The 27,045-nt window shown below is 47.3% G+C and overlaps 1 protein-coding gene across 1 annotated transcript; it reads left to right on the top strand.

Moving 5' to 3' along the window:
- Positions 1-307: 307 nt before the first annotated feature.
- On the top strand, positions 308-26,836 carry ST8SIA2 (ST8 alpha-N-acetyl-neuraminide alpha-2,8-sialyltransferase 2). Its single transcript, XM_028706400.2, has 6 exons — positions 308-806; positions 14,739-14,801; positions 15,424-15,546; positions 17,988-18,245; positions 19,500-19,793; positions 25,432-26,836. The coding sequence occupies exons 1-6, from the start codon at positions 697-699 to the stop codon at positions 25,715-25,717; spliced, it is 1,134 nt and encodes a 377-aa protein (XP_028562233.2). The 5' UTR covers positions 308-696; the 3' UTR covers positions 25,718-26,836.
- The last annotated feature ends 209 nt before the right edge of the window (positions 26,837-27,045 follow it).

The raw sequence follows: 27,045 nt of genomic DNA, 5'->3' as shown, positions 1-27,045 counted from the left end.
GCCTACCTTGCCAGGTTGTATGGGTGACAACAAAGTGGAAGTGCTCTCTAAATGGTTCTTACTCCTGCTGGCCTTGTGAGATGTCTATCTATAGATGTGTTTTGTTTCTTCGGACTGGAGGGGGATTCCGCTCTGTGTGTGTGTGTGTGTGTGTGTGTGTGTGTGTGTGTGTGTGAGAGAGAGAGAGAGAGAGAGAGAGAGAGAGAGAGAGAGAGAGAGAGAGAGAAACTTTGCAAAGGCTGTAGATGAGGAGGGAGGATTGGAGAGGGGGAGGAGAGAGGGAGGGAAGGAGGGGAGGCTTATCTCTCTCTCTCTCTCTCTCTCTCTCTCTCTCTCTCTCTCTCTCTCTCTTTCTTTCTTTCTTTCTCTCACTCATTCTCTCCCCTCTCAGTGTCAAGAAATCTTGGAGAGGAGGAGGCGGCGGCTCTGTCCTGGCAGGTCCCTTTCGCGAGGATGAAAGCCCAGCTTCCCAGCCTGGGGATGCAGTAGGCGGTGACCCCCGAGAGAAGAGGGAGCCCTCAACTTGTAGGCAGCGGTGTGTGTAAGGGGTGGGGGGGGATCTCTCTTTTGGGAGATCTCCAAACTCCTGCGCTCGGGACCTTCTTCGCCTCTGGACCGGCAGAGGAGGCGCCCCGGCGGCTGCAGCCCAGCCGAGCCCCGCCGGTCTCTCTCGCTCTCTCCCTGCGCCCCGGAGTCATGCCGTCGCCGCCGCCGCTGCCCTGCCGGGGCTGGACGCTGGCTCTGCTCACGCTGCTGGTGGGGATCCTGATCTTCGCGGACATCTCCGAGATCGAGCTGGAAATCGGGTAAAAAAGAAACAATGAAGCCGGGTTCGATTCCCCCGCGCGTCCTTGCGCTCTGACCCAGGTGGCTCTTGTTGTGGGGGGCGCGACTGGGGGGGGCTAAGGGAAAACAGTTTGGGAGAAGCAGGGGGCTTGGAGCCGGGCTGGAGTAGCCGGGTGGGGTGGGGTGGGAAATCAAGCTCTGCTTTGGTTCGGGCAGGGGGGCGTGGCGGAGGGGGGCTTGTAAGGTAGGGGACACTTTTAGCTCGGGGGTGGCTTTTCAAAAAGAAGGACCGATGCGAAATGATGCTGGCGGGGGGTTTACAAAGGAGAAGGGAAACCTCTGCGGGGGGGGGGGAGTGCGGTTACAAAGGATGTTTTTTCTCTGGGGAAGGAGGATGAGGAAGGGGGCGCGATGGAGTGGAAGGGGGGCTGCAAGAGAAGGAGAGTGTGGGTGGGCTGGGCGAGGGGGGGGGGGACTCCGGAGTTTCTTTGTCTCCGCGCGCGCTGCCTCGGCTGCTAGTGCTCTCAGTAGCGAGGGGGGAGCGCTTTCGCTCTAGCCTCTCGCCGACCGAGCTCCCAACCCCTGTACCGGCCAGCGCGGGGTGAGGTTCGAGGGTGGGGTCGGGCTTATCAGCTGCAGTTGTTGGGGGGTTAAGGAGTCAATCGATGTGGGTCTTGGGGAGATCTGGAAAGGAGGAGAGGAGAGGGGGGCGTGGACCGGCTGGAAGTTGGGGAGGGGAGAGAAACGGGAAATGAGAAAGCCGCCTTGGATACCAAGTCCATCTAGCTCCGTGCTGTCTGCCCTAACCGGCAGAAGGGAAAATTCCCAGCCCCACCTGAAGATGCCCTGGGTTGAACCTAGGATCTTCTGCGTGCAAAGCAGATGCTCCACCACTGAGCTCCGGTCTCTCCTCTGGGACACAGGAGAACCTCATGTCTTATTTTGATAGTTACAAGCTTAGTGGATCAGGGGGATGTTGTAGATGTAGCATATCTTTATTTCAATAAGGCTTTTGGCAAAGTCCCCCATGATATTCTTGCGGAGAAGCTGGACAATGTTATTGTTAGGTGGATTTTTAGGTAGTTGACTAACCAAACCCAAAGAGTACTCGCCAAGGACTCCCCGTCATCCTGGGGGTGGGAAGGTGACAAGTGGGGTGCTGCAAGGTTCTGTCCTGGACATGGTGTTGTTCAACAGTTTTATAAATGACTTGGATTAAGGAATTGAAGAGGATTTGCATAGGACACCAAATTGAGAGGGGTAGCCAATACTGTACCTCAGAAGACAGAATCAAGATTCAAGATGACCTTAACAAATTGGAGAACTGAGCCAAAACTAACATATGACATTTCAATAGGGACAAGTGTAAGATTGTACAGTTAGGCAGGAATAATCAGATGTCCAAATATAGGAAGGGAGACACCTGGTTTGCCTGTAGTATATGTGAAAAGGATCTAGAGCAGGGGTCAGCAACCTTTTTCAGCCATGGGCCGGTCCACCGTCCCTCAGACTGTGTGGTGGGCCGGACTATATTTTGGGGGGGGGGGATGAACAAATTCCTATGCCCCACAAGTAACCCAGAGATGCATTTTAAATAAAAGGACACATTCTGCTCATGTCACGCTGATTCCTGGACCGCCTGCAGGCTGGATTTAGAAGGCGATTGGGCTGCATCCGGCCCCTGGGCCTTAGGTTGCCTACCCCTGATCTAGGGGGTCTTAGTAGACAACAAGCTTAACATGAGTCAACAGTGTGATTCTGCAGCAAGAAATGCTAATGCAATTCTGGGCTGCATCAACTGAAGTAATAGTCCAGTTTAAGGGAAGTAATAGTACCATTATATTGTCTTATATCAGACCCCACTGAGTACTGTGCTCAGTTCTGGGCACCACAATTTAAGAAGGATATTGGCAAACTAGAACTTGGTTGCAGAGGAAGGCAACCAAGATGATCAAGGGTCTGGAAACCAAGCCTTATGAGGAACAGTTGAGGGAGTTGGGTATGCCTAGCCTGGAGAAGAGAAGACTAAGAGATGACGCAATAGCCATCTTTTAAATATCTGAAGGGCTGTCATGTGGAAGAAGGTGCGAGCTTGTTTTGTGTTGCTCCAGAGGGGAGGATCCAAACCAATGGATTCATGTGACAGGAAAAGAGATTCCAACAAAACTTGAGGAATAATTTCTGATGGTAAGAACAGTAGAGCAGATGAGCTGGGAAGGTGGTAGACTCTCCTTCGCAGGAGGCTTTTAAACACAGCTTGGATGCCCATCTGTTAGGGTTTTCTTAGCTGTGACTCCTCCATTGCAGGAGGTTGGACTACATGAAGACTGGGGTCCCTTCCAACTCCAGAGTTTTCTGGTTCTATGAAAGATACAGTTGCTCCTCTAGTTCAGCATTGCCTACGCTGACTGGCGGCAGTTCTCCAGGGTTTCTGGCAGGGGTTGAACCTGAGACCTGCTGTGTGCAAAGGAGATGCTCTGCCACTGAGCTACATCTCTGCATCTTGGGACAGGGACTTGTAGAAGGGCTGGTTTAATGCAAGAAGTACCAAAAAGCTCCAGGTTTAGCACTTGAGAAATATTGGAAGTTTAAAGTGGGAGACATGGATCCACCACACTCCACTGACAACCAGGGGCAGTGGCAATGGCATTGTTGGCAAAGCTGGGAAGTGTTAGGCATCATGCTCAGGTGTAGGTAAAAGGTAAATGACCCCTGGACAGTTACATCCAGTCAAAGGCGATTGTTGGGTTGTGGCGCTCATCTCACTTTTCAGGCCAAGGGAGCCGCCGTTTGCCCACAGACAGCTTTCCAGGTCATGTGGCCAGCATGACTAAACTGCTTCTGGCACAATGGGACACCATGGAAATGCCGTTTACCTTCCCACCACAGTGGTACCTATTTCTCTACTCGCACTGGTGTGCTTTCGAACTGCTAGGTTGGCAGGAGCTGGGACAGAGCAACGGGAGCTCACCCCATTGCATGGATTCGAACTGCCAACCTTCCAATTGGCAAGTCCAAGAGGCTCAGTGGTTTAGACCACAGTGCCACAAATGTCCCTCAGGTATATCTAGCAGAGAGGCAATAACCATTCATTGCACTTATCCTTTTTCTGCCCTAGTGCTTGTGACATGGATAGAAGCCCCTTTTGCAATGGTTCTCCCCTTCTCTGTGTACCTACTCCACACTTGTAGGACCCAGCTGTAGTGTTTGTTTTGAAGGGAATGTATTAAGTAAGAGGAGTGCCCCAGTGCCCCGGGGCTGGTACTGAGTGCAATTCTCTCAATACGGAGTAATAATTTCAGATCCATGTTCTTTAAGTGTGCATTAAATGTATGGTGCCTTTACAGTGCCACCATACACACCATACATTTAAAGAACATTGCTTCCTCCAAAGAACACTGGGAACTGCTAAGGATGTTGGGAATTGCAGCTCTGCAACACATCAATTACAGTTCCCAGCATTCCTCGGGGGAAGCCACATGCTCCAAATGTGCTTTAAATGCTCAGATTCTGCTTCTCGGTTTCCAGTTGGGCAACTGGTTGGCCGTTGTGAGAATAGGAGGATGGATTAGATAGGTGGGCCTTTGGATCCAGCCGGGCTCTTCTTATGTTCTTATGGACTTGTACTGCCATGGGAAAGGCTGTTTGGGGACATAGGAAACTGTCTTGTGCTGATTGAGACCATTTGTCAATCTAATTCAAGATGACTTCTGAACACCAGTTGCTGGCAATCCCAAAAGGGGAGAGCTGCTGTTGTGTTCGGGTCCTGCTTGCAAGCTTCCCACTGGGGCATCTGGTTGGCCACCGTGGAAGAGGGATGCTGGAGTAGACAGTTCTCTGCCCTAAGCCAGCAGAGCTTTTCTTATGTTCTGCCATTCTGGAGAAAAGGGTTGGGTGGATATCTGCTGTGGGCACTTCCCGGTCAGGGATGGGTTTGGCGAATAGTCAGGGAGGGAGGACAGAAGTTAGAGTCTCTCCACCTCTGCCTTAGATGTTGCTGTCAATCTTGTCTTAGGCTGAGTAGAGGATAAAATGAAGAGAGCTCTTCCACTTTCCTATTATTCTGTGATGGAGCGTGTGGTCCTGATTAGACCAAGGAGGGAGGAGCACTCCATCAAGTTGAAGGGGAAGCTGCTAGTCGAGATACGGATGGAGCAATGTGTAAAAATGTAGTTCTCAGACTGTGCCATGAGAAATCAATCACGTAATTAAAGACTGTTGTGACTCCAGAGTAGCCATTGATGCAGCAGTCTGTCTGCTGCATTTTGGCACAAAACACCACTCCAAGCCCACTTTCTTCCTTCCAATTAGGAAACACAACCAGAGCAGCTTCTTGTGCAGGTATCCAGAAGGGGGACTGCTCCTTACTTGCCCTAACTAAAAGGTACACCTTTAGAGGTGCAATTGTGAAATGTCCCTTTAGATATAAATCAGAAGGGAAGAGTCTCAGTCGTCAGGGAGAGATTCATGCTCTCCTACATTTCTCCGAAGAAAATAGGGACATCCTAAGGAAAAGTGGGACATTCTGGGATCAAATCAGAAACCAAGATGGCTTCTGTAAATTCAGGACCGCCCCTGGAAAATAGGGACACTTGGAGGGTCTGAGATTTGGTACTTGCCAAACTGAAATGGGATAGGACAGAAGAACAGTAGAAGAGTCCCATTGGATCAGGCCAATGGCCCATCCAATTCCTTTTTTAAAAAATACATACATTTTTATTTGATTTTCCAAAATATGAACATACAACAAAAACAATTCCCAATCTAATTATTGAGATTATGCTGAATCTCCTGACTTACCCGCATCCCTTCCATAGGTCCTATTGATTCTATTTTCAACTACATATCAATACTTCTCCAATTTTTCATCTTCCTAGGTTATCTGTACGTTCTATTACATTACAAGTGTGTTTAAGATCCTGCTAATGTTTTGACCTGTTTACAATGATTTTGTATATACATTATAAACATTTCCCATTCTTTTTTTTTTTTTTAAAAAATTGTGTCTTCTTGATTCCTAAGCTTCCCAGTTAGTTTTGCCATTTCAGCATAGTCCATCAATTTGATTTGCCATTCTTCTCTAGTCGGGGTTATCTCTTCCTTCCATCTCTGGCCTCAGTCCAGCACCCTGTTCCAAACAGATGCCCCAATGGGAAACCTGCCAGCAAGACCCGAGCAGAAGAGCCCTCAAACAGCAAAATGGGGCATGCCCCGCCCCCCGATTGCAGATAATTTGTTCATTGAGCATTTATCCTCATATGTTTGCAGGAAGGTTAGATGATGTTGCATCGAGCATCACTCCACACTTCCCAGGGCATTTCTCCATCACTTTCCGTATCACAAAAAAGTCCAATCTTTTAGGGAAATGAGATTGTGGCACAAAAACCTCCCAATCAGCTTTAATCGCACAACCTAAATTTGTCCATGTGTGGTTGAATCCCACTTGAAAACAGTGACAGCCTGGAAACAAGCTATACTGGAACTTGATTGAGCATTTGTGCTGATTTGATTCTATGACAGTCATAAGACAATGAACACTCACCTGGTATTCATCCTGATTTGCTCGAGGGCTGTTTAGTCATTAGTCCCATTAGCAATTTGCTCATACTATACAGCAGATTTCCCTATCATTTTTCAAGCTGCCAGAAGTCAATTATTATTCATATTTTAAATAGATTTGTTGCACCATTTGTTGCACTTTAATTGTGCAAACCTACACCTACTATAGGGACGTGGGTGGCGCTGTGGGTTAAACCACAGAGCCTAGGACTTGCCGATCAGAAGGTCGGTGGTTCGAAGCCCCACAACAGAGTGAGCTCCCGTTGCTCGGTCCTTGCTCCTGCCAACCTAGCAGTTCGAAAGCACATCAAAGTGCAAGTAGATAAATAGATACTGCTCCTGCGGGAAGGTAAACGGCGTTTCTGTGCACTGCTCTGGTTCGCCAGAAGCGGCTTAGTCATGCTGGCCACATGACCCGGAAGCTGTACGCTGGCTCCCTCAGCCAATAAAGCGAGATGAGTGCTGCAACCCCAGAGTCGGTCACAACTGGACCTAATGGGCAGGGTCCCTTTACCTTTACATTTACATCTACTATAGGCACTTAATCCCTCTCACAAAGCTGTGAGACTATGGAGATGGCTCAGGTTTTTAACCCTAAATTCACCAGAGGGTTCTCCGTAGAAGGCCTTGGTCTCAATGACTGGGGAACCCGTGACTTTCCAGATGTTTTTGGACACCCATCAGTGCCTGTCGGTGAATCCAAAGGAGCTGTAGATCAGAGAATCAGAGAATCACAGAACCATAGAGTTTGAAGGGACCTTGAGGATCATCTTGCCCAGCCCTCTGCAATGCCAGAATATGCAGCTGTCCCTTATGGGGATCAAACCTGCAACCTTGGCGTTATCAGCACCACGCTGAAACATCTGGAGGCCCAGGAGTTCTCTACACCTGGAAACTAGGGTCGTCTAAGGAGAAGCAGGGCATCACTTCCCCATCCAAATTTCTGTCCCTCTCCCCCACCCCACCCTGAGAAAAATCACACTGTGTCCTAATCATTCCCCTTTATCATGAAATCAATTAGGCACTAGAGAGTGCTTTAGGAAGGGTGCCCAGTGTCTGCCTGGCACACAGCTTGCGGTTATTTTATTCCCGACTCCCCTCGCCCCCAACAGCAACAAAAAATAATTCGCCATCTCCTTCCTTCTCCTACACCAGGATACAGTGTGAATGATGAGGCGCAGGTGAGGGAGGTTATCAGAGGGATAATAACCTGCCTTTGAATTAACCAGGAGCAACCACTGGAAGAGACAGGGATGAGATGTGAAATGGGCCGGTGGCCGGTTCTGGTCTGGCGGTCCCAGTGTAATGACAATCATGTCAGGCTATATTTATGTATAGGATGCTGGTCTCCCCACCCCCCACCCCCAGCCCACTCCCACCCATTCTCAGCAAGCAGACCTTTTAGATCCCACTTTCCACATTCTCCCTCTTCGTTTTCCTGTCTTCTTTCTTCTCTTCCCTCCATGCTTCCTGGGGGATCTTTAGAGGTAAGGATGGGGAAGAAATTTGATCCAAATCCATCTCCTTTGCACTTTCTGAAGCACTGCACAAACCAAAACACAGCCCTTTTCCAAATTTCGCATACCTCCGAATTTTGCAATTGTATTTCATGCGTACAACAATGAATATACAGGAGTAAAGAGTTCTTTTCTGAGTCAAACCACTGGCTTATCTAACTCAATAATATCTACAATGATTGGCTTGTGACTTTCCAACTTTACCTGGAGATGCAAAGGATTGAAGCTGGGGATAATTGTGTTCCAGTTCTCTTATTGCTTCAGAGAATGAAGATTAGGTAGTTTCACATTAAAATGTGAATCCTGTGAACCAAATTTCTCCCCATCCTTACTTCTGAGCAGTAGTAGTAGATTGGTGTATTTGTATCTGGTCATCACAGAACAAGTGAACTCGGAGCTGAATAAGCCGCCACACAAACAGATGTGAAATGCCAATTCTCTCTGGTAAATTTCCCTTTAAAAAGAAAGATAAAATGTTAAAATGAGATGAAACAAAAACGAATGCTTGCAATTCTGAATACAATTATGTAAAACCTAAAGGCTGTGGTGCTAATTAAAGTCACTTAGCGGCATACTTGTCTGCTGGTGAAAGGTTTGCCATCAGCAAAACGTGGTTGCACACAAGAATGCATAAACAGGTTTTCTGGTGACTTTGCTGTGCGGTAAATTTCATAATCTGTTGTGCAACAAGTTCCTTATAGCACAACTGTTGCTTTGAATTCCTCTGCCGCTCAACATAAAAACTTACCCGTCCAATAGCGCAAGCGACTTTGTGCTAGCAGACAGAATGTGGCGGACACAGCCCTGAATGAAGAAAAGCATCAAACAAGCATAATATTCTGAGTCCCCCTGGTAGGGTATGGATTTTTGCACTATAAAGCCATCCACCCCAGTTGTCTAAACCTGAAAGTTATGAGTTATCTTGCCTTCCTTTCAGGGCATAATTTGAACTGCAGGGGTCTGCCTCCTGACCCTCCTCCTCCTTATATGGTGCCAAGGGAAGAAGGAGAAGTTCTGTATAGCTACAGCGAAAGGCAATTCTTGACTTTATTAGCAGAGACGTTGCTAGAATTCACTGCCGTGGCTTTGAAGAACGATTCGGCTCCCCAGAGAGTACCTGCTGTTCAGGAGGAGAGCTTTTTTAGACACCTCGTTGCCAGGCTGTGACAACGTGAGCAGATGAGACCTTTAAACATTGATGTGCAAGATCTCAAGTTGTCTTGGCGAGGCAGGAATATGAGGTTCCCCTTGTCCTGGGCACGGGAGATCAAGCTTGTGGAGGCTGTGCTCAAATGGGAGATCCCTTCACTCAAAGGAGACACAGCTACTCTGCACCCCCTTCAGTCATCTTCCACTCTCCTCTCCCATGACATCTAGTAACACAAAATGTGTGACAGGACATGACTGGCTTTGCTGCTCCAGGAGGAGGCAGCCCAGGAAGCAGAGCTGATCAGGGTTGCTAAAAATGTCGTGCAACGGGCTTTCTGATGGCTTACCACAGCCATGGGGTGGAGAAGCTTCAAGGCCAGGAGCTATGTGAGGATAGGACTTATGGGAGAGTGATCCTTTCTGCAAATACCCAGGTTTTTCTTTGCACAGTCTGCATCCAATTTGCATACATATCCATGGAAAGAATTAACATAATTTAGACAGAAGTACAACACATTGTACCTTACAGTGAGCATTGTACCTTATCGTGAGCAGGTGAATTATACATGTTCAGATCATATCCATAACAACAAAAATAATGTAATAATTTATTACTTATACCCCACCCATCTGGCCGGACCTCCCCAGCTACTCTGGGTGGCTTCCAACAGAATATTAAAAACACAATAAAACATCAAACATTAAAAACTTCCCTAAACAGGGCTGCCTTCAGATGTCTTCTAAAAGTCAGATAGTTGTTTCTTTCCTTGACATCTGGTGGGAGGGCATTCTACAGGGCGAGTGCCACTACCAAGAAGGCCCTCTGCCTGGTATATTTAAAGTGTATATTTAAAGCACACACACCCCCGCAAAGAATCCTAGGAGCTGTAGTTTGTTAAGGGAGCTGGGAATTGTAGTACTGGGAGGATAAACTACAGTTCCCATGATTATTTGAGGGAAAGCCCTGTGTTTTAAATGTTTGGTGTGGATGTAACCTCAGCTGTCTAGGTGCTGCTAACTGCAAAGGTTTCCACTCCTTTCATAAAGGTTGCAGATCTTTAAACCACACATGGATCAAACATCTGTGCTGGCTGGGGCTTCACTCCAAACATCTGGAGGGCACCAGGTTGGGGAAGGGTGCCCTAGGCCACCTGTAAAGCCAAAATGGATGCACAAACACACACACACCCTTTGCTCTTTAGCAAACAAAGGGCCCTTTCTCCTGGATTTCCTCTCCCTGGGACTGGCAAACAATAAAGAGACATGAAAGTGAGCTCCCTCTTCCCAAGGCCACTGAATGGCTGAGCACATAAAGATGAAAGGTCTGGGTGGGGATGCGGAGGGAGGGCAAGGGGAAGAAGAATCTGCTGAGGAAAATGATACACATGAACCAGCAGAGTGGATTTGGCTGCTGCCTGCAGCCTTGGGAAGATGGGCATCCGACTGTTTCTCAGAGTACTTATCAAACACTTAACTCCCAGAAGGAGGAATGGCAGAGATTGAAAATGGTGCGAGGTGTCAAGCAAAGTAGAAAAGAAGCTACACATGGGCACTTAGTTTATTTATTTGTCTTTTAAAAATACTGGGGACCTGAAATTTGATTTAAACAACAAAATATAAATGGTTCACAACAATTATACATACACAATAAAAACCACAGGTGGTTGGGGTTTTTCAGATCATCAGCTAGCTACCACAGAAACTGTTTATCTTGTCTGCATAAGCCTGAGAACAAATAAAAGTTCCCAGCAAAGGTGTAACTCGAAGTCACCTGCTGGATCTGTATTGACAGAGCACTAATGGCTCAGTTTCTTGGGGAAGCAGCGAATGACACGCCTGCACACAATCTCAGTGATATAAGGGTTCAGGGGGTATCATGGGCCTCAGTTGTTCAGAGCTTTGTAACTTAATTCAAGGACCTTGACCCTGGCTCAGTAGTAGATGGACAGCCAAGTACAGATGTTTTAACATGTCCGCCAGATGCACCCACCGGCAGTCTGGCTGCCTGGTTCTGCACCAGCTGGAACTTTCAAAGCAGGCCCAAGGGAAGCCCCACAGAGAGTTCATTGCTGTAGTCCACTCAAGGTTGCCAACACATGGAGTACAGTGTACATTTCCACTAGGAAGGGGAGCCTGTGGCCCTCCAGCTGTTCTTCAACTCCAATAGCCTTCCCCTCCATGAATGTGTCCAATCCTCTTTTAAAGCCATCCAAGTTGGAAGCCATCGCTCTCTCCTGCGGGAGGGAGTTCCAGAGTTTAACTATGAGCTGCATGAAGATGTACTTTGCTCCATCTGTCTTGAATTTTCTGGCATTTGGGTTCTTTGGCTGTTCATGGCTTCCAGAAGTATAAGAGAGGGAGGAAACTTTTCCCTATCCACTTTCTCCATGCAAAGTATAATTTAATAAACTTCTAGCATGTCACTTCTTCCTCAACATTTTGAACGCTGTAACCTTTCCTCATCAGGAAATCACTCCATCCCCTTCATTATTTTGGTTGCCCTTTTCTGAACCTTGGCTGCCCTAAATGGTCTCTCCAGATGCAGGTTACAGCTACAATGTACATTGAAAGTTCTCTTGCCACTTTCCCCAGGCTGACAAGGAACCATTGGTAAGCCCTTGTTGGGTTTGGTCAGTCAACCGCCACCACAAATCCACCTAACAGTAACATTGTCTAGCCCACGTTTTAGCAGCTTCTCCACAAGGATATCATGGAGGACTTTGCCTAAAGCCTTACTGAATCCAAATACGTTACATTCACAGCATTCCCCTGATCCACCAAGCTTGTAATTCTCTCTCTCTCTCTCTCTCTCTCTCTGTGTGTGTGTGTGTGTGTGTGTGTGTGTGTGTGTGTGTGTGTTTTAAAGAAATAAGTTTAGTCTGGCATGACTTGTTTTTCAGAAACCCAGCCTGGCTCTTAGTAACCACAACTTCCTTTTCCAAGAGCTCACAGGCCACCTGTTTCATTATCTATTCTAGGACTTTTCCTGGCTTGAATGTCAAGCTATCACTAGTTACCTGGCTTCTCTTTTCCCCATTTCTGAAGATGGGGACAATATTTGTCTGCCTCCAGTCTGCAGGGACATTACCTGTTCTCCAATGATTCTCAAATATTATAGACAGAGGCTCTGAGATTACATCTGCACATTCCGCTAATACCCTTGGATGCAGTTCAAAGCAGCTAGGTGTTTCCTTACTGCCTCTTTTCCTATCTTGGGCTGCAGCTCCCTCTCTGCATCATTTATTATACTATCACCAGGTTGGGCACTGCTTTCCTTTGGGGTGAAGACAGAGGCAAAATAGGTGTTGAGCAGTTCTGCCTTATCTCACTCGCTCAATAGCATTTCTCCCTTTTTCTCTCACAGGTTTTTTTCTGGCTATGCTCAGAGCAAGAGGAAATAGTACTTCCTTATTCTTCCTCTTGCTCTGAGCATAGCCAAAAAAAACCCCTCATTATTATTATTTTTAACCTCTCTTGCAGTCCTGGGCTCTAGCCCACCTGACCTTCTCCCTGCGAGTGTTGGCTAGTCATGGATACCCTACCTTTGTAATTTTCTTATTCATCTCTTCTTAAATCTCAGTTCATCCATAAATTCTTTATGCAACCACACTGGTTTCTTTAGATGCCTCCTACTTTTAATTTGTATTAGAATTGTTTGCGAATGTGCCTTCAGTATTTCACCTCTAAGAAACTCCCATCCATCATGAGCTCCCTTCTCTTGGGGCATTTCTGATCATAGGATCTCACCCAGTAGTTCTATAAGCTTTTTGAAATTGGCAGTCTTAAAGTCTAGAGTGCACATCCCACTACACTCAGCTTTCTCTTTCCCCCGCATACTGAATTCCAAGAGGACATGATCACTTCCTCCCAAGTCTCCCACTACTTCTACTTCACCGAGCAGTTCCTCTCTGTTGGTGAGGATCAGGGCCACAATAGTTGATTCGCTTGTTGCTTCTTCCAGCTTCTGGGAAATGAAATTGTCAGCAAGGCAACTGAGGAATTTGTTGGACCTTACATTCTTGGCAAAGTTTTATTTCTAACAGATATTTGGGTAGCTGAAGTTTCCCATGACTGCTATAGCTCTCCTTTCTGAATGTTTGGTAATCTGCTCTAGGAAGGCATCATCCAAGTCTTCAGTCTGGCTTGGGGGTCTACAGCAGACACCCACAGTAAGGTCACTGTTGCTTCCCTCTCCTGTGACAACCTTTACAGACTACCCTTCCAAGGATTATTTGTGGGAAGCCACGACTGTTAAAGAGGTGCACAGCTGCATTAGATATATGATCCGGATACGATCTAAGAGGCAGAGGACCTCTGAATATCAGGTGCTCAGGGTGGTGTTCAAACAATAGGAGGGATAGCTGCGGCTTCCAAGCACCCTAGTCAGCTTCCCAGAAACAGCCGATCAGTCACTATTGTTACTGGAGTAAGGTAAAAGGTAAAGGAACCTGGACAGTTAAGTCCAGTCAAAGGTGACTATGGGGTTGTGGCACTCATCTCCCTTCAGGCCAAGGGAGCCAGTGTTTATCCACAGGAAGCTTTCCGGCTCATGTGGCCAGCATGACTAAACCGCTTCTGGTGCAATGGAACACTGTGGTGGAAACCAGAGCGCACAGAAATGCTGTTTTCTTCCTGCCACAGTGGTATCCATTTATCTCCTTGCACTGGCATGCTTTCGAACTGCTAGGTTGGCAGGAGCTGGGACAGAACAACAGGAACGCAGTCCGTTGTGGGGAATCGAACCGCCAACCTTCTGATCAGCAAGCCCAAGAGGCTCAGTGGTTTAGACCACTGTGCCACCCAGTTCCTGTGGATACCGGAGTAAAGGGGTTCTTAGTAGAGTGTCCACATAAGCATCAACCCCCCAAAAGGACACAGGTGTGTGTGTGTGTGTGTGTGTGTGTGTATTATATTATATACAGTGCTTTTCATCTAGGAAAAAAATGGTTCTGGTACTGCATACCCTCGACTACCCCTAGAAAAAAGCACCGATTATACATATTATAGAATTGCACATGTTAATTTATGCAATTGCATGTATGTGTGTGCATATTAATAAACATATATTTATATGCAGGCTTAGAAAGAATTACTGTGCTCTGTATCCAGTGTTCTCTGTCTTCTAGCAAGGACTCTCAGGCCAACAAATGGAAGCACTTTAATGTTGCACAGCAGAGTAATCTAATGCAACTGTTGTGCTAGCAGAAACCTCTTGTGCAACAGATTGCGCAATCTACTATGCAACACAGTTACCAGCAACCTGCTTCTCAATTCAATTGCACAATGAAGTTCTGCTGGTGCAAAACATTCCGCCAGCTGGGCAGGTATAAGTGGCTTTCATTTTGTGCTATCTTAGAGACAACCCTGTAATTTAAATAGAAATACAATCCATATCTGCCTAGTGAGGAAGCCAGTGACCAGGTGACAGCTGGGCGGGCTGGGCTGATGGGGGTTAGCCATCCATCGCTTCTGGAGTCCACCTGCTAGGGTAAATATTTTATTGTGGCCAATAGAATTCTGTAGAATTCTTGGAAGATATTTAATGACAAGAAAATGCCTCCAGTCACAAAGTGTGCCTTTACGTTATGCCCTGGAACCTACGCATGATATATAAATGAAAGCTTCTAACTTTGGAGCCCTCCAGACTATACAGCAAAGAGGAGATCACACCGACGCTTTCCGAAAAGGCACCAGTTTGATGAATAATGCATTTCCTTTGTCCTGTAGGAATTCTGGAAGCAGAGGTGCAATCAGATCGGCACTGAGCAGCTTACATGGCAAACCTAATAGGTTCGTAAATTGGATGTTGTGTTCATTTGTGTTTTGCTTTAAGAGGGCTATTAATCTGCTTCATTCTCTCTCTCTCTCATACACACACTCATGCTCACACATTCTCATGCATATTCTCTCCCCCCCCTCCTTTCTCTTTTATGTGAAATGGTGCTCTTTCCACACACCTCATAGATATCTGTTCCTTTCCTGTTCTGCTTAATCATCCCTCTGTTCACCCAGAATCGTCCACCTCTCCCACAATACTCTCCTATCTCATTACCACCAGCAGCTTGTAGTCATTGAGACTGATTGGGCAGAAAGCAGGGAGATCAACAGTAGGTGGTGCCAGAGCCAATGGCAGGCAGCACCAAACAATTCTAGCTTTGCCCCTCACCTTGCTGAGTTCCACAAGGGTTGTGTACACTCTATATCATTAAAGCACGTGATTTCCCTCAAAGGATTCTGGGCAATGCAGTTTGCTCAGGGTTGCTGGAAACTGTGACTCTGTGAAGGGTGAACTACAGCGCCCATAATTCTTTTGGGTATCTTGAGAGATCTTGCTGGAATCTGTGCTACTAGTTCCTCCTCTTTTTTTCCCTCCGCCACCACCTCTCCCTTTCTCTCTTTTTCTCCTCTCCAGAGCCGAAGTGTTAATAAATGGCTCCTTATCTCCAGCTGTTGTTGACAGAAGCAATGAAAGTATTAAGCACCACCCAGCTCCATCCAAATGGCAACACAACCAGACACTCTCTTTGAAGATCAGGTACTATCTAATTTCTAGGAATGGGCACATCAAAATCCAGTTTTACAAGATTGGATGAAAGTTTGATGTTTGTTTCGAGATTTTGACGTATCTACAGATTTTTTTCGTTTGGTTTAGTTTATTCAATTTGTGCATCATTTCACACAGTCAGCAGAAGGCTGGAGGCCATTTACGGAGAAAATATAAAAATACTTATAAAGAAGACAAGCACTAATAACATAACAGAAAAGCAATAAAAGCATTCATCCACAAATATCACCCAACAACATAAAACAACCGCTCCACCCAGATAAGAATAAGTTGACCCATAATTGATCTCAGTTATTCAAAAAAATATTTTAAAAATATTAAATTCCATTGTAGCAAAGCTCGTTCTCTATTTGGGAATTTACAGACTTGGCAGATTTCATGGAATCATAAAATTGTAGAGATGGAAAGAACCCCAGGAATCATCTAGACCATGGTTAGGCAAACTAAGGCCCGGGGGCTGGATCCGGCCCAATTGCCTTCTAAATCCGGCCTGCGGACGGTCTGGGAATCAGCATGTTTTTACATGAGTAGAATGTGCCCTTTTATTTAAAATGCATCTCTGGGTTATTTGTGGGGCATAGGAATTCATTCATTTCCCCCCCAAAAAAAAAAATATAGTCCACCCCCCGCCTCCCACAAGGTCTGAGGGACAGTGGACCGGCCCCCTGCTGGAAAGGTTTGCTGACCCCTGATAAGTCTAGTCCATCCCCTTGCAATGCAGGAATCTCAACTAAAGCATTAGATCTACAAGCCAGGTTATTTTGAGTTTGGGCAAACTAGTAATTCCAGACAGAGCAGCAGCAGGGAGCTGGGGGCCAAAGTAGGAGTACCATGGGAAGTGAGGACTGAGGATTGCTGGTGCAGCATCTAAGTCACGAAGCCGCCAGTTCAAATGTTGTCTCTGCTATCAACTCAGTGGGCAGCCTTCAGCAAATCCCTTCATCTCAGCCCCCCAGCTGGAGGTAATGCGGCCACCAAGGTGGCTGATGTAAGCAGTACGGAGATAATTTCGATGTGAGCTGCTTGGAACACTCGCGTTATAAATTCCAAACAGCAGCCTCACTATTATTACAGTGAAATGCCTGTCATCATCATGAATGGGGTTTGTGCACACATGGTTTGTGTGTGTAAAGAGATCCTTCAAGAAAATGATGCTTTTGTGCCACATATGTGGCAGCCTTTTAGTTATATGTAAAAATGTATGTCTGTGTGTTTATACACTATCCTTTTGCCCAACAGACATGCAGAGTGGCATACAAAAAATGTAAGGCTGGGATGGGGAACCCGCAACCTTCTAGATGCAGTCTACTGATGGCTCCGTGACACAGGACCCTCAACATCACAACCAAACCATTAAGACAGCACAACCATAGCATCAAGGCACAGCTTACATGTGAGGTAGCCAACATAGTGCCCTCCAGATGTAGGTGAATTGCAGCTCCCATTACCCAGCAGGGCCAGTGGTCAAGAATTATGGAAGGTACAATCCAGGAACATCTGGAGAACATCACATTGGTTACTCTGGATTACATAATAACATATACAGTGCAGCAACACTGCAAGAAATGGCATTACTCAAGTGTGATGGTCCTTACGTCTGATCTTCTTTAGTTGTCTTCTTTAGTCCGCAAGCTGCATAACTAGCTGCATGACTCTGAAAGGGTTATAGCTGCAGAAGGTCCCTGGTTCAATCCCAAACATCTCCATGCATAGTTGAGAAGGTCCCATGTCTGAAACCTTGGAGAGCTGCTTCTAATCAGTGTCGCCCAAGGCTGAGGAACCTTTGGCCCACCAGATGTTGTTGGACTACAATTCCCATCAGTCCCAGACAGCATGGACTATAGTCAGGGATTATGAGAGTTGTAGTCCAGCAACGGTGGACTAGCAATGGTCCAGCAACGGTGGGACGCGGGTGGCACTGTGGGTTAAACCACAGAGCCTAGGACTTGTCGATCAGAAGGTCGGTGGTTCGAATCCCCATGACGGAGTGAGCTCCTGTTGCTCGGTCCCTGCTCCTGCCAACCTAGCAGTTCGAAAGCACATCAAAGTGCAAGTAGATAAATAGGTACCGCTCCAGCGGGAAGGTAAACGGCGTTTCTGTGTGCTGCTCTGGTTTGCCAGAAGCAGCTTAGTCATGCTGGCCGCATGACCTGGAAGCTGTACACCAGCTCCCTCGGCCAATAAAGCGAGATGAGCACCGCAACCCCAGAGCCGGTCACAACTGAACCTAATAGTCAGGGGTCCTTTACCTTTTTAGACCAGCAGCAGCTGGAGGACCAAAGGTTTACCAACCCTGGTGTAGACAATGCTGAGCTAGAAGGACAATGATTCTGACTATGTTGAAGACAGCTTCCTGTGTTCCTAACTAGACTTATTGCCTCCCTCCCTCCCTCCTTTTTTCTTTTAAAAAGAAAGCACATCTTGAAATTTCTGGATGCTGAAAAAGACATCTCAGTGCTCAAGGGAACGCTCAAGCCTGGGGATATTATCCACTATGTGTTTGACAGAGACAGCACAATGAACGTTTCCCAAAATCTCTACGCTCTCCTGCCCAGGACTTCACCACTGAAAGGCAAACACTTTCGGACATGCGCCATTGTGGGCAACTCAGGCATCCTGTTGAACAGCAGCTGTGGAGAGGAAATAGATGCTCACAACTTTGTGATAAGGTAATGGTGGTTTCCATGAAGCAGCACTCGGCTTTGAAGAAGGCCCTTCTCTTTAAAATAACCCCCAACCAAACCATGCATCTCAACTAGGGGTGGAGGAAAAATCCAATTCTGTTTGCATTTAAATGAACCGTAGACTTGGTAGAGACCCCCAAGGATCATCTAGTCAAAGACAGAATAGATATGGGGATTAGACAAATTCACGGAGGATAAGGCTTTGAAGCTTTGAAGGCAGTAATGTAGTGAGAAATTCAGAAGTGCATGACAGTCACAGCCTCTCCCCACTCACAGCCACACCTTGTAATCTTGTAATTATACATAATCATATTAATAATAATAAGAGATGTATTGTGTAGAGATGCATCAGTGGAGATCTCCATGTGTTGCCTTTCAGCAACTTTCCATGCACATACATGGGCAAATGATTTGCAGTGCTCCAATATCTTCTTTCAGAGTGAATTAATATGTGTTTTCCTTGACGTTCCATTGTACGTAACAGAACTTGAGCACCATTCTCTTGAAACGGAAGCCCCTTGTGTTTTGAGTGTTCCTAAATGCTTCACTTCAGGGCATACGGTGGCTAAAAAGCTCCCCTTTCATGCTGACTGGGCAGCTCTAGGATGCCGGGGGCAGGTACCCTGATAAAGAAATAGTAGAGGGTCTTCAACCTCCAAGGACCCCAGACCACTACATGAAGGCTGTATCACAGAGCAGTTGCTGGGAAACTGAGCAGAGGAATGCTATTGTGCTCATGTCTTGCTTGTGAGCTTCCCAATGGGGCCATGTGGTTGGCCGCTGTGAGAATTGAATGCTGGACTATATGTCCCTTGGTCTGGTCCAGCAGGACTCTTCTTGCCTTGTTCTTAACTTCTGTGGGTTGTCTGTGTGACTTTTACACAATGGGAAAGGAAGCATGAAGCAATGAGGGCTGAGCCGCTTCATCACTCTTGTGGCTTTGTCAGTGCTTCAAGATAAGACTGTGACCATTGCTGACACGCTACACAGGGAGGTGGGATTCTTTGTCCAAGTGCCACGTTCTTGGCTGGGCAACCTTCTTTTGCCCGTGGCCTCATCCACCACCACTCCTGACATGAAACCCGTAGGAAGTTTCCCGGAAAGGAATGGAACCCTCAGGTCAGAAAGGGTTTTTCCTTACCAAAAAACAGACCCATTCCCTGATCATGTCAGACCCCCTTTTGGTGCCTGCTCTAATGTCCACTTCCTGGATGTGTGCCCTGACTTTCCCCCTTCCAGGTGCAACCTCGCCCCAGTCCAAGAGTACACCCGGGACGTGGGGACCAAGACAGATCTGGTGACCATGAACCCATCGGTCATCCAGCGTGCTTTCGAGGACCTGGTGAACGACACCTGGCGGGAGAAGCTGCTCCAGCGCCTGCACAGCCTCAACGGCAGCATTCTCTGGATCCCAGCCTTCATGGCCAAAGGAGGCAAGGAGCGTGTGGAGTGGGTCAACGAGCTCATCCTCAAGCACCGCATCAACGTCCGCACCGCCTATCCATCCTTGAGGCTGCTGCACGCCGTCAGAGGGTGAGGAGCTTTGCGACCTGGGCCAAAAAGGCACTCAAAATTTGGCTCTTGGGAGACGTGCAGAGCAGTTCCTGGTGGTCTTCGTCTTTAATGCTTTAGTGCAGGGATGTGGGGTGTCGGACCTCAGGCCCTGGGGTCAAATCCGGCCCGCCAAGCCTCTCTATTCCCCAGGCCACACCTCTTCTCTCTAGGCCACGCCCCTCACAGGCCCTGCTTCACAAGAATAAAACTCACCTTCGTTGCTCTGCTCTCCTTTGCTCTGGCCCTGTCTACTCCTAGCATGTGGCCCTCAACAGGTTGTTGAGAAGGGAATGCAGACCTCAGTCCAAAAAAGGTTCCTTACTCCTGCATTAGCTTGTATTTATCTGAATTTGAGCAGAGATGCAGAGAGAAAGGGATGCTTAACTTTCCTTGTGGGCTGTTTTGCTGAACAAAATCACCAACACCCAACTGTGTGTCGTTGTTGTTTTAATGTGTATACTAGCTCCACGTATCTTTTCCCCCTGCTGGAAGATAAAGCAGTTTGAAGGGGTACCTTGCTTGCATGCTTGCTTGTTTTTGATCAGCAGACAAACAGCCTGCAAGGAAAAAGCAACGCCCCTCTTCCCAGGCCATCCTCTGGTGGCACTGATGAAAGATGAAGTCCCCTGCAGAGGCATCCCAGTTAAACCAAGCCTGCCTCACATCTCCCATCAGGGATGACACTCACAAATTCAGTTTTGAGAGATGGCTTCTAAAAACTGTACGCCGTTCAGAGCCTTCAGCAAAACAGCATGTCCTGGGATTGTTTGTTTCATGTTCAAATGCCATGCTCATTTTAAAAAAGAAAAAGAGAGAACTAAAAACTAGTGCAAGGGTAGTTCTTCATGAGCTATATTTCTATGTGCAGGGAGGTTTGTTGGTTGGGTTAGAGAAAGGACGTGCACACATAACTCTATACACATCGTACATTTAAAGAATCCTGGGAGCTGTAGCTTACCCCTCAAAGAACTACAATTCCCAGCACCCTTGGCAAACTATTAGGGAGGGATGTACCTTACATGTATGGTGTTCCCTGGCTCCTATACCAGGCTTAATAGCATGTTTACTCTGAAGGTGTGGATCGGCACTAAATATTGATGTACACATATATGCATGAATTAATCCCTGCGTCGTCTATGGTAGGAGATACAGGTGGAGATTTCAACCCTTGGCTGTGGCTCTGCTCCTTCTTGCCAACACAAGGAAAAGCAGAAGAGGAATCACAGCCCATTGCATGCAGGTGCACAAGCCTGAATGGCTCCAGCAACACACACAGCAGAACCCACTAGCCCACAGCAGGTGGACTTTTGCTCTGTCTGCCAACAGGAATGACACTGTCAACAGAAGCTAAACATACGAGAGAGAGAGAGATTCCATTTTGCAGTAGGCTTAACCCAGGGTTTGATGAGGCCCTAAGCTACTGAAGGTAATGGGGCCCTTTATATGTCTAGCTGTCCTTTGTCAACAACAAATTGCCGCTGTTTTTTGTGCTGAATAAATGCTATATGGTAATTTATGGACCTAATAGATATCTAAAGCCATTTGCACATGCAGAATGTAGGCACCCTATATATAGCAATGAGCAAACCAGTGATATTTTAGGGAGCAGGCTAGCAGGCGGTGCCCATTACTTACATCATAGGAGCCTACACAATACAAAACACTGTTGCTGTACGTAGGTTTTATTTTATTTGCTCTTTATCTTATATTCTGGAAATGAACACCCAGGGTTTTTTCCCCTTTAATTTTTTTTGCCCAACCCCCCCCCCCCCGAGAGTGTGCCCCTAAACTATAGCTTGTTTAGCTTATATGTAAATTTGGCACTGGCGTAATCCTACATCTCCACAGCAAGGAGGCTGGTGGGTGGGTGGGTAGACCGGAAGGGAAACAAGGGTCTCTTACTCAAATCTGCTCTTTTCCAAGCTGTAATTAAGTGGATTTCATGAAAGAAGCTTTGCATATCAACTGGTTCCTAAACCTGTGCTTGCATCTGTCGCCTCGCGCCATAAGCTATCAGCCAGGCTTGCTGCAATTTGGAGAGGCTCCCTGGATCCCTGGAGGTGCCACCAGGGCAGACAAGGTGGAGGATGAGCAGATTTGGATCTCCTTTTCTGACTCATCCTGAGCCAGGAAGGTATGGGGCCAAAGTGTAATTGTGCAGATCATGGTAGGGATTGAGTAGGACTGCCAGCTCTTTGTTTCTGGCAGGGGACCTGTGCCTTTAAGGCATTGCCTAGCAGAAATTCAACAGCTGTTAGATTTTGGGGGCCTTGAAAACCACCTGGGCTATGCCACGGGGGGAGGAGGGGGAGGAATTGGTGACAGCGGGGAAGATTCTTGCATCTAAATTTGGAACCGGCTGTCCAGCTGACAAATCTTCTATGTACATTGTCCGTCAAAGGGTTGCTTTTCTCTGCTTGTTTGGTTTTCTGCCCATGAAACGGTGCCGCAGGCTAGCAGGTCAGATGGCGAGAGGAGCGCAGAGGGCTTGTCTGTTGCAAAGACACGTCCGCGCTGTAATGAATAAGATGGGAAGGCGGGGTGAGGAGAGCCAACAGCTGGGGCTGGGAAGAGCTAATTCAATTAGAGCTCCAAGCCACGGACAAGGTCCACGCTTGCAGCCAAAAAGGCAGCAAGATGACCAGCTGTCTTGTGGGCATGTATAATATGTCACTCTGCTCCAATGGGGAGGGAAGGCAAGGCAAGGATGCAAACAGATGGTTGATGACTACACAGTGCTGCTCCTTTGCACCGATGATGCCATGGCATCCTCCTGCCCAGATAACAAGGGCCCCGAGAGATCATCCCATCCCTTCTATACCCGGTTGACCAGTGCACTCTCCAGGTGAGGGGATAAGAAGATAAGAAGAGCCTGTGGGTCAGGCCAAGGCCCAGTTCTCATCCAGTTCTCCAATCAGATGCTCACCAAAGCAGGACCTGAGAACAACATCACCTCTCTCTCCAATCTTGCCTCTGACAGTGAAGGTAGAACAGGGTTTCCCAAACCTGGGTCTCCAGCTGTTTTTGGACTACAGTTCCCATGATCCCTGGCCACTGTTCCTGCTAGCTTGGGATGGTGGGAGTTGTCATCCAAAAACAGCTGGAGATCCAAGTTTGGGAAACTCTGAGGTAGAGCTTTCAAGACTGTTTGTGCCTGCAAATAATAATAATAATAAGTTATTATGTGTTCCCCAGCCACTCTGGGCGGCTTCCACAGAGACCAAAAATACACTAAAATGTCACCATTAAAAACTTCCCTAAACAGGGCTGCCTTAAGATGTCTTCTGAATGTCAGGTAGTTGTTCATCTCTTTGACATCTGATGGGAGGGCGTTCCACAGGGTGGGCGCCACTACCGAGAAGGCCCTCTGCCTGGTTCCCTGTAGCTTTGCTTCTCGCAATGAGGGAACCTCCAGAAGGCCCTCAGCGCTGGACCTCAGCGTCTGGGCAGAATGATGGGGGTGGAGATGCTCCTTCAGGTATACTGGGCTGAGGCCGTTTAGGGCTTTAATGGTCAACACCAACACTTTGAATTGTGCCAGTCTAGCTGCCGCAAAGGTTTAGGGCCAGACCTACTGCTTCATTTGCAATCAGTGTTTGCACCATAACCTCCTGCTGAAGTCCTTTTAACTTTTCATACTCCAGTTGACCCTACGTTTGTTGTGCTTTAGCACAGGAGTGCCCCATGGCAACAATGCAGGGATGCTGGGAAAGCAGTGCAGAAGAGCTAAGAAAGCAGAATGGTGGGTGGTTGAGTGTAACTCTACCACTAATGCACTAGTGTTGCATCAGTGACTTGTCGCAGAATATCCATGGGGCAGTGGGGGTGGAGGACAGCAGTCCGGAGGGGTCTCTAAGTCACTGTGATGCCAGGGGGTCTTACCTCCACTGCTGGAGGCAATGTGTCTCTGAATAACAGTTGCTGGGAATCAGAAGGGGAGAAGGAAGGTTCTTCTCCTGTTTCTATGTCAACATGAGAAAATCATCAGGGGTGCACAATAAAAAGGACCTCTTGGGGGCCCTTAAAGAGCCCCCATCAGATATTTAAAAGGTAAAGGGACCCCTGACCATTAGGTCCAGTCGTGACCGACTCTGGGGTTGCAGCACTCATCACGCTTTATTGGCCAAGGGAGCCGGCGTATATGTGGCCAATATGATTAAGCCACTTCTGGCGAACCAGAGCAGCGCACGGAAACGCCATTTACCTTCCCGCCAGAGCGGTACCTATTTATCTACTTGCGCTTTGACGTGCTTTCGAACTGCTAGGTTAGCAGGAGCAGGGACCGAGCAACGGGAGCTCACCCCGTCATGGGGATTTGAACCGCCGACCTTCTGATCGGCAAGTCCTAGGCTCTGTGGTTTAACCCACAGTGCCACCCGCGTCCCTATTATCAGATATTTATTTTTACAAATTCTCTTTTTCTGGCTTAGGAAGAAAATACTCCCTGCCACTATGGCTTGCTGAAAAGAGGTATCAAACAGCAGGTCCTCAGCCCTTTTTCCAGCTTCCTGAGTCGACACAAATCCCAGGCTTCAACAGCAAGGCTGATTGGTGTGGTCAATTTGGCGGCAGTGGGGGAAAATAATTACAGTCTTCCTCAAGACAGCCTCCCTTCCTAATTAAAACCTGGAGTCTCCAGCAGCAAAAGGTGCTCCGTTGATGTGGCATCGCACGTGCACTTGAGGCACCTTCGTTTGGGTCTGCAAAATTAATTAGCTTTTTTTACGGTCCTCAGCTGTTTTGCAAAACAGAAGAGCTGTGCTTGGCACCTACATGGACAGTGTCAAAGCTGACCTGAGTGTGAAGAAAGAGATAATGCAGCAATTTGTTCCTCATTTAGAAGTCTAGCCAGGATATTTTCCCTCCCCAATTCAAACGTTATGCCCTCAGTGCTCCCTCTGCACCACCCTCAAGAGATCCTGCAACACACTAAGGAGGGGCAAATCTGTCAATTTCTCATTTTTCCAAACGAGTTCAGTTTTCCACAGGTCCACAGCGGTTTGTGATTAAAAATAAACAAATCCTTGTGATTATTATCCAGCATTTAGTGCAAATTCCTCCTAACACACACAACTTTGTACACACTTTTGCCTAATATAAACATTTTTGCAATGTTTCTTATATGCATGCACGCACACACACTATTTACCCTATATAATGCATTTTTATATGTCATTTTCACTAAGAGATGCATTTACCCCAGTAAATTGCATTGTCGTACACATGATTTGGCTGAAGAACTGTAATTGCAAAATTTGGAGGTGTGCACATTCTGAAGAATGAGCATAGAGTTTCGAAAAGTGCAAATGAGGTCAATTTGAATCAAATTTCTTCCCGGCCTGGGAGTCCCCATCCTTGCCTTAAAGAGACAGATTCCCAGGAAATACAGAGGGAAGAGAAGAAAGAAGGGGGTGGACTGAGATTTATAGCTCTGTGAGGTCAGCACCCTTAAACTGAAGTTCCCAGGAGTCTTCTTGACTGCAGAAGTTGTCTAAGAGTGCTTTAATTTTGCGCAGTGGATGTGGCCAGCATTTCCCTTTTGTCTGTCCTTGACCCGCCGCAGTTCACTTTCCTTGGGCGATGAGTTCCAGCCGTCTTTTCTCTTTTTCCCTCCTAGGTATTGGCTGACAAACAAAGTGTACATAAAACGCCCAACCACCGGACTGCTCATGTACACCCTGGCCACGCGCTTCTGCAACCGGATCCATCTCTACGGCTTCTGGCCCTTTCCCCGAGATCAAGACCAGAACCCCGTGAAGTATCACTACTATGACACTCTGAGATATGGCTACACATCGCAGGCCAGCCCTCACACCATGCCCTTGGAGTTCAAAGCCCTGAAGGCACTACACCAACAAGGAGCCTTGAAACTCACTGTGGGGGAGTGTGAGGGGGCCACGTAGGACGGGGTTTCTGGGGGTCCCACTTTCCTAGAGGCTATGCCCCATGGGAGGAAGGGGGAGGGGGAGCCACAGATGAGCAGCAAGTGGTGATGGTGGTGGCAGTAGTGGGATTGGTTTTCTTTGTTGACGTCCAGAATGGGGGATGCATGAGACCTGTATCCGGGGTACAGGTTGTGCTCTACCTCTGATGGTGTTGCTGTTTGGTGTTCGCGGGTGGAACGTGAGGGACAGGACTGGTGTGAGAAGCAGCCCCAGACAGGGGAGAGTGGCTGGGTGCAGAAGGGGGTTGGTACTTAACGGCAGCCTCCCCCCATCCCACAAAAAAAAAACCAAGCTTGGGAAGTCACTGTGGTTTGTGTGGGTACTTTAGCGTGACAACTAAATGTTAGGGCCAAGTGTTGTGAGTTGGTAGGTAGGGCCTGTTTGGCCAAGAAGCCAGATTTCTGGCTCGTGTTGTGTTCTTGGCTTAGTGGTAACAAGGGGGGAATAGGGGTGGGGGTTAATCCTTAGATCTGCCTGAGAAAGCAAAGAGGGGAGGGGAGTGAGGAGTAGCAGCCACGGCCGGTTCTCCAAGGGCATCAATCCAAGAGACGTCGACTGAGCTTCTCCCTTTCAATCTGAGACTATTTCTTAAGTGAAGGGGGTGCCCTTTGGTTTCCGGAAACCGCTAGAAGTTCTCCGGCGTCTTGCTGCAGAAAGGCAAACCGAAAATCCTTGGAAACTAGATGGCTGGGTTTGTTGACATTTCTACAGGAAGAGAAAATGCCAGGGCCTCAAGAAGATGTAATGTGGCTGATGTAAAATAAACGAAATTCACACACACACACACACACACACACGGTTAAGGTGGACTTAGAAAGGCCGCTTGGTTTTCTTTCCTTTTCTATCTTTCTTAGCAAAAGTCGTTGGGATGTAGTATGTAGAAGGTGCCTACCGAAAGCAGTTGGTGTCAAGAGTTCCAGCTTTTAGAAGACTTGAGGTGGATTTGAACTCATGACCGGTTCTCTAGCTGAATCAAACTGCAGAGTTCAAAAAAACAAGCTGAATCTTCCAGATCACCCAAGTGACTGCTTTGCTGTGGTCTAGCTGATTTGTTATTAAACCAGTTATTTTAAGTCACTGTTGCCTTCTGTTTCTTCTTGTAGTTCTTTATTAAAAGGTTGGTATGCCGTCCTCACTTACAACAATCACTTTCTCTGGATATAGGCCTGGTTTTCACAGGCGGCAGGTTAAGGAGGTAATCCTGTATGTGAGATGCATCAATGCAGACTGCAGGTGTGGTCTGAAATGACTGAACTCTCCTCATATCAAAGCAAAAAGAAGAACCC

Source organism: Podarcis muralis, chromosome 14, assembly GCF_964188315.1.
Source record: "Podarcis muralis chromosome 14, rPodMur119.hap1.1, whole genome shotgun sequence".
In the NCBI taxonomy this organism is placed as follows: Eukaryota; Metazoa; Chordata; class Lepidosauria; order Squamata; family Lacertidae; genus Podarcis; species Podarcis muralis.
The sequence above is the reverse complement of the archived record's forward strand: the minus strand, read 5'-3'. Positions and strand labels throughout refer to the sequence as shown.

Excerpts from the sequence above, each read along its gene's own strand:
- ST8SIA2 (XM_028706400.2), top strand. The coding sequence starts at position 697 with ATGCCGTCGCCGCCGCCGCTGCCCTGCCGGGGCTGGACGCTGGCTCTG. Across the intron at positions 14,802-15,423 it reads TTACATGGCAAACCTAATAG|AGCCGAAGTGTTAATAAATG; the intron begins GTTCGTAAATTG and ends TCTCCTCTCCAG. Across the intron at positions 18,246-19,499 it reads GCTCACAACTTTGTGATAAG|GTGCAACCTCGCCCCAGTCC; the intron begins GTAATGGTGGTT and ends TCCCCCTTCCAG.